This window comes from Toxotes jaculatrix, chromosome 16, assembly GCF_017976425.1.
Source record: "Toxotes jaculatrix isolate fToxJac2 chromosome 16, fToxJac2.pri, whole genome shotgun sequence".
Taxonomy (NCBI): Eukaryota; Metazoa; Chordata; class Actinopteri; family Toxotidae; genus Toxotes; species Toxotes jaculatrix.
The window spans coordinates 16,072,187-16,079,226 of record NC_054409.1 but is presented as its reverse complement, the minus strand read 5'-3'; the positions used below and the strand labels follow the sequence as shown (position 1 = coordinate 16,079,226).

The following is a 7,040-nucleotide window of genomic DNA, read 5'->3' as shown; positions in this document are numbered from 1 at the left end:
TTTAAAAGTGATTAGCCCAGTAAAAAAGGATTTAGTATCTCCCAACAATATTCTTATTCTTATTATTATATTACCTGCTATGTTACCTACATGCCCATTTATTTCTCAAATTGACAAGAATTTTGTATCATACAAGTTTTATTTTGAAGTCGCAGAGGAAGTGCGTAACTAACATTGTGGATAACTTGACTACTTTCCTTTCTATCAGCTACAACTTTCCGACCGATCACTTCCCAGCCGAGCATAGCAGAGAGCAGTCAGCCCGTCGTGTCTCTACCCGAGGCCGGATGGTAAAATCCAACCTCCAGCGGATCCTAAACAGTCATTGCTTTGCTCGCGAGAAAGAAGGAAAACAGCAGCCTTTTACTACCATGGCGGATTTAAGTAGCGGTATCTGTGACATGATTGGGAAGTAAGTAAACGATGAAAAATACCTCACCTGGCTAACTGCTAACCGTGATGTGGGGGAGGGGTGACTAAGCTAACCCAGCTATCAGCCACAGAAAAGCGGAAGTAATACGCATTTAAATGTACGCGTTATATGTAATACGGGGCTCACCGATACCACAGCGTTATATTTTGAGACAGCCATATGCTTAATGTTATTCAACCAACTGTCATGTTAAAAAAAACGGACGTTTACTTCTTGGCCCAAGAAGCAACATGAGCTGCGTTACATTAGCTAGCGTTAGCTACTAACGTTGTCGAAAGTGTTACGTCACGTTAGCTAACTGCTCCAGTTAGCATAAACGTTTTAGTCAATATTAATACATTTGATTTGTTAAGTGGGCTGTTAAAAAATAACTAGTTTAATTTGCAACGAACGGCACTGGAAAATAATAAATTATCAGAGAAAGTTAAAAAAAAAAAAGGTTTGCTTCATATTTTCTCACGTACAAGTCAATTTAAAGACCCAGCAGATCTCCATATTTAAGGATAAGACTCAAAAAAATATTTGAAATGGGTAAATTTGCTGTCGAAAAACCCGATTAACGCTGTATGGATTCTCCGCATGACTGACGGTTCGCAAGGTGACTACTTGACCTCAGATCAAGTCAGAACATGTAACATTTGGTGATTCCAGGAAAGGCAAGAGAAGAATGACATCAGGCTAAAAACGTGACGGTGAAGGAGCCAGGTGAACACATGCTTCTGGCCACTCTGGTCTCGTGAGCTGACAGTTGAGTCAGGTTGGTTATTACGCAACTGTCAGTTCACTGCCTTAGGCCTCGCGACTGGGCCGTGTTATTGTACATGGCGATGCGATGGTACGTGCAAATATTTCAAAGTAAATAAATAACAAAGGGAAGGAGAGGTTGTTGTCGATGTTTTCTTTTTTTTTCCGATGTGTTGTTCGTTCCTAGAAAGTCGTCGCCCGACCTAGAAAGAATAGGTGGTCTTGGATCTTAATGAAGGTTTTAAAATACGTGCCTGAAGGGTTAATCAAAGTATGTAGTTGCATCCACTTATTTACATTTTCTTATGTTGCATTTTTAGCTGAATCGTTTAAATGATTTTTGTTTCCTAATCATTCTACACTCTATATTACCATAATGGCAAAGCAAAAACAGAATTTTTTATTTGTTTGAAAGTTTATTTACAGGAAAACCTAAATATCTCATTGACATAAGCATTCAGACCATTTGTTGGGACATTTGAAATTGAGCTCAGGTGCCTCCCATTTCTCTTGATTACCTTTGAGATGTTTCTACACCTTTGACGAGGAGGCACCTGTGTTCAATTCAGTTGATTGGACATGATTTGGAAAGGGAATGGTATAAGTTTGGAACAGCCAGGACTCTTCCTTGAGTTGGCTGCCTGGTGAAACTGAGTAGTTGGGGGAGAAGAGGTTTGGTAAGAGAAGGATAACTTATTATCAAAATAGTTAACTACTGTTAAAATAATTAAGTATTTAGTTACTTTAAAAGCAAGAATTCTAAATATTCACTGGTTCCTTTCAAATGTGAAGATTTACTGCCTTTCTTTTTTATGTATGACAGCAAACTCTTGTGTGTTGGTTGAACACACCAACTCTTTTAAACCATTATCACTGGATGACATGAAATTCTAAAAAGCATTTTCACTACTTTCAGACGTTTTATAGACAAAACGAATGATGGAAAATAATTGGCACATTGATAATGAGCATAATACTTAGTTGCGGCCTTGAGTTTGACAGTTTTAATGTGTATTTTTTGTTATACTACAGACCAAACAAATAATTGGCTGAAAATAAATGCCAGATTAATTGTAATATAATAAGTATTAGTTGCACCCCAATTAGGAATCTACTGAGACCAGCTGTATTGTTTAAGATAAAAAATCAGCCAGCTCCTAGTTAATTGTTGCTCAATCATGTTCACCGTCAGCTTCAACAAATAAGCATATTTTCATTGCATGTTTATTCATGCTTTATCTTTGGGCTCCTTTTATAATGTGTACTATAAATATCCAACAATGTGGTAAATTTTAGCACATCGAATTAAGATTTTTTTTTTAAGAGTCTGAAAACAATTTAACATAAACTGGCTGTTTCATCTAACCACACTGAAATTTGAGTCTAAGAATTGGAGTCTGGGTTTGTGCTTTTTAACAGCAAATATTTTGGGTTGGTTGCCTCCCACCGCATCCTTCTGCATTGGTGTACCACTCTTTTAAAAGTTCTGTTAACAGCTTTGTAAACACAGCACTATTGTTTGGGGGAACATAAACTGTAAGCGGTCTGAATGAGCATCCAGGCTTGCTTGTGTAACACATGTTGTGGATTGAGCACTTAAATGTTAGTGGCTGTAGTATTTTACTGCTTGGAAAAAAAGTTATTTTGGAAAGCAGTATTGACTAATCTTAAATTTTATCCCTAATAAAGCTAAACAGAAAACACGAAACATTTTTGTTTTCCAAGCACGGTGTTTTTAAAGTGAACATTACTTTGACAGATACTTTTTTCAAATTCTACAATACATGTGCTTTTTGCGTCTTAGAGAAATGAGATGAGAGTGAGTGGCAGCATGAACTGTCCCAGGTCTAGTCTGAAAAAGGGTCACCACAGTTAACAGCTGTTGTAATTTTGGGGACTTTAACAGTAATTACAACAACCAGGCTGTGCTCCCAAATTTTGTTATATTCCCAAAATTTAAAAGTTGAGTCTAGAGAACAGAATTATACTGCTAAAACACTTGTACACAAATGTTTCTGTTATTAGTGTCCTGACTGTGTCTTCTCTCTGCCCCCCTCCAGGCTGTCCCTGCACTGTAGTAGTACCCGTGGCCCGGGGCCTCTGTGGTGCTCCTGATGCCCCTCTCCCACCCCTGAAGATCCCAGGTGGGCGAGGGAATGGCACACGGGATCACACTCCTTCAGCTCGGCCGGTCTACTCAGTAAGTCTAGAAACTCTCTCACTCACTCTCTCTCTCTCTCTCTCTCTCTCTCTCTCTCTCTCACACACATGTATTGACAGGTAGTCAGAGGAGCTGAAATGCGAGTACAGAACTGAGGGTGAGCTGTCACTTTCAGAGGAAGGAATGTGTCAAGAATAGGAGCTCCTCCTGTTTTGAACACAATCCAGTTTCTTTTTACTTGAGATGTTTCTGTGCTTATTTTCTTTACAGGACTGAAAATGCAGGGCTCATGTGTGCATGGAACTGTAATTGGACACCATAAAGAAACATACACATACATTACATACATTGTGTTTGATACATATGTTGTGTTTAATGTCATAAAATAAATGCAAATAATGCATTTATTTTCCAGGACCGAAAGTTGACTGTAACGGAGGAGCCGGCAGGGAATGGTCGCCCTGGGATACTCCACTTCCAAAGTCGTCCCACTGTTACCAAGACAATACAGTGGGATGCTGTCCTAAGCAGCAGCGCACTCTATGTGGAGATACCTCTTGACCCTCTTCCTGAAGGCAGCAAGGAGAGGTAAGCACAGGAGAGTAAACAGGCAGTTAAATTTGGAATAAATCCCAAAGTAATAATATGAAATTGTGGAGGTAAAGTGGGTTTTTTTTTTCTTTAAAGAGGTCACAGGAAGGTTGTCCACATCTTGATTCCCTGTTAATCTCAATTTTTAGCTTGAACATACTTTCGGTTTGGCTTTCTTTGAAACATCTAAGGGGAAGCCAAAAGCAGTGCAATAATCACTTCTAATTGTTCAAGGATAAACTAGAGATTTAGTCAGAGATTCGGTCAATGTTCTTGAGTGTTTGAGGCTGCATGTTAAAATGTTCCATTTTCTAACCTAAGCTGCCCTCTGTTCTCCCTCCAGTTTTGCGGCTCTCCTGGAGTATGCTGAAGAACATCTGAAAGTCGTTAGCGTGTTTGTCTGCTTTTACAAGAACAGAGATGATCGTGGTATGTGCAAACAGCCCCGTTTTCCCAGCACACCTTTTTCATTCAGGACATCCACACAGCTGTCACGATACATAATTATTTTGCCATCTTTGTTCTGTTTTATACTGCATCCTGACATCTGTTGTCCCTACTTTATTTTTCCAGCTAAACTGGTGCGTACCTTCAGTTTCCTGGGCTTTGAGATTGTGAAACCGGGCCATGCCCTCGTCCCACCTCGACCCGACGTTTTCTTCATGGCCTACAACTTTGACAGGGACTCCTCGGACGAGGAGTAGCCCTGGACCGCCCCTCCACCCCACCCTTACTTCCCTTTTTCTTCCCATCGTGTGTTTGCCCATCCCGTCCCAGCTTTCCCATATTCACCACCGTCTGTGTTACACCCTCGGCGGTAGCTCTCTGTATGCAAGTATTCATTCCCCCCCACGCTTTTTGTGTTCAAGGGAAAATGTAAGCTGTGCATCTCCTGTCTTCACCATCTATCTTTGTGTGTTTTAACATACTATTTTCATTAAGGATTAATTGATGTTGTCATCTAAAAAGGAGGGAACCTTTGCTTTTTGGACTTATTGTCATGTTGCAGTTGTCATAGTTTTAAGTTAAGCTCTCATGTAATTTCAGTTTCTTGTCAAGTCTTTGTTTTATTTCCTTTTATGATAGATTAAGGTGGAGGATTCTTCATTTCTTGAATGTACAACAAAAGGTCATCAGGTTTACACTCGGGTACTCCAGCTTTTTGATTGGCTAAATTCTGACTTTAAAATATGTCCCCATATTTTCTTTCTCTCTGAACTGAATTACAAATACATTTCAGCGGGACCAATTTCATTTTGTAGCACTAATATCCTCTTAAAAGTATTAGGATTTTTGAAATGTTACTTCTGAGCGACAGCCCCAATAATTGGTACTTCATAGCTGAATAGTGAATCCATTTAGACTAGAGGTGGAGTGAAAAGATGAAAACTGTTGCATGTGTCAGTTTCAAGTTTAAGATCCTACAATGAGTGTGTTGGTACAAAGCGAAAGGAAAGTGAATAATCCAAAGTGCTTTTGCTTCTTTCTGCCATGTGTATCTGATGATATTGTAGTATTTTGTTCTGGAGGTTGAAAAATATTGCTGTGATTGGATTTTCTTTTTTTTTTGGGATTAGCATTCCTTTTCAACTTTTTTTTTTTTCATGATAGAAATGAGTTTGTTGTTCACCTGCATAGTGGTACCTGTTGTGCTTCTGTGATAATAAAACAAACAAAAAAAAATGTTTTGTGTACGTACTTATGTTCATTTTAACGTTTAATACACAGACTCAAACTAAACTTTAAACTAAACTTTAAAGGGTCATTACTTGTTTTTTCCCCTCTTTTTTTTTATTTGAAATATATTCTGGACTATAAATTCATTTGCTGCTCCAGTATAAAGCCTGAGTTAGATGACTTCTTTTTTGCGTGATGTAACTGCTGGAGGTGGTACTGCATGTTGAGCAGTGCAGCCGATCTAGAGCAGACATTTATTATACAACCGGCTGTGTTGTAATTCTGTATAATCAGGTACACACACATACAGAGTACACTATAAAACACATTTAATAGCCTTTTGTAGTAATAATAATAATAATAATGTAACTAGTACCCAGACCAATGTGATCTGTGCTGCTGAGTGAGAAAATCAGGTCAGTTACAAAAGAGCAGCAGGGCAGACATCCAGAGCATCTTCACACCACCAGGAGGCTCCACAGGATAGTGATCTACACACGACCACTGTACAACTGGCTGAAAAGTTTCATCTGTAGGATGCACTTGTGTAAAGGTGTGCAGCTATGCAAGCACACGTCTTTCTTAACCCTACTTTTAAATTTACTTCTTTGATGGCTTCATTTTTTTTTAGGCAAGAATAACAAGCAATGAACTTACTCACAGCTGTTCAAACACAGACTCGTTCACTGATAATTTGCAGGTTTGTTCTCTTTCACTCTGTCTTGTTTTATTTTTATTGATAATTTATGCTTTTATGAAATTGTACTGCTGAAATTTTTAATCTTAGGATCTTTGTTTTTAAAGGCGCTGTATAAAGAAACTTTGTTGTTGTTATTATATGATTTATCATTCTAAGTAGCACAATAGACTCGTGACCTTGTGTTATTTCCAGCATGGCTGAGCAGAAGTCTAATCAAGGAACTATAACTCAAAACTCCCATGTGGATGAGCGAGACCATAAGTGAAGACAGAAGCTAACTAAGCTAACTAAGAGGGATCATGAACACACTCACTGTTTAACTTCACTTTGGAAGGAACAGGGAAAAAAAAGACTTTAATTAATCATGAAAAAGTATCACATTCATAGCTATCAGCAATGGGGAATGTAATGTGGAAAGAGAACCATTTCTATAAAAAAGAGAAAGCTTAAAATATACTGTGTATCTGTCAAGGTTTTCAGGGGGATTTTTATTAATCTACTATTAAAAACAATAATTAGTTGGCCTAATGTCAGAGAGCTGTGATTAACAGAGCTGTAAATTAATTTGGGAGTGGAAATGGTCAAAAGTCATTCGCCTAATGAAATCTGTAAAATTAAAATACAGGACAAAAAGAAGAGAAGGCTTTTTTTTTCTGGAATCCAAATATTTAATAGGTACATATCAAGTATTATTATGACATGTATAAAATTTCAGATCACAACATGAAGCAATG

At 38.2% G+C, this 7,040-nt stretch overlaps 1 protein-coding gene across 1 annotated transcript; it reads left to right on the top strand.

The window, feature by feature from the left end:
- The first annotated feature begins 215 nt into the window (after nt 1-215).
- Nucleotides 216-5,539, top strand: oaz1b (ornithine decarboxylase antizyme 1b). Its single transcript, XM_041059173.1, is given in 6 exon segments — nt 216-412; nt 3,238-3,289; nt 3,291-3,377; nt 3,754-3,926; nt 4,273-4,358; nt 4,503-5,539. Coding segments are annotated over 6 exon segments (654 nt in total). The 5' UTR covers nt 216-287; the 3' UTR covers nt 4,634-5,539.
- Nucleotides 5,540-7,040: the final 1,501 nt, after the last annotated feature.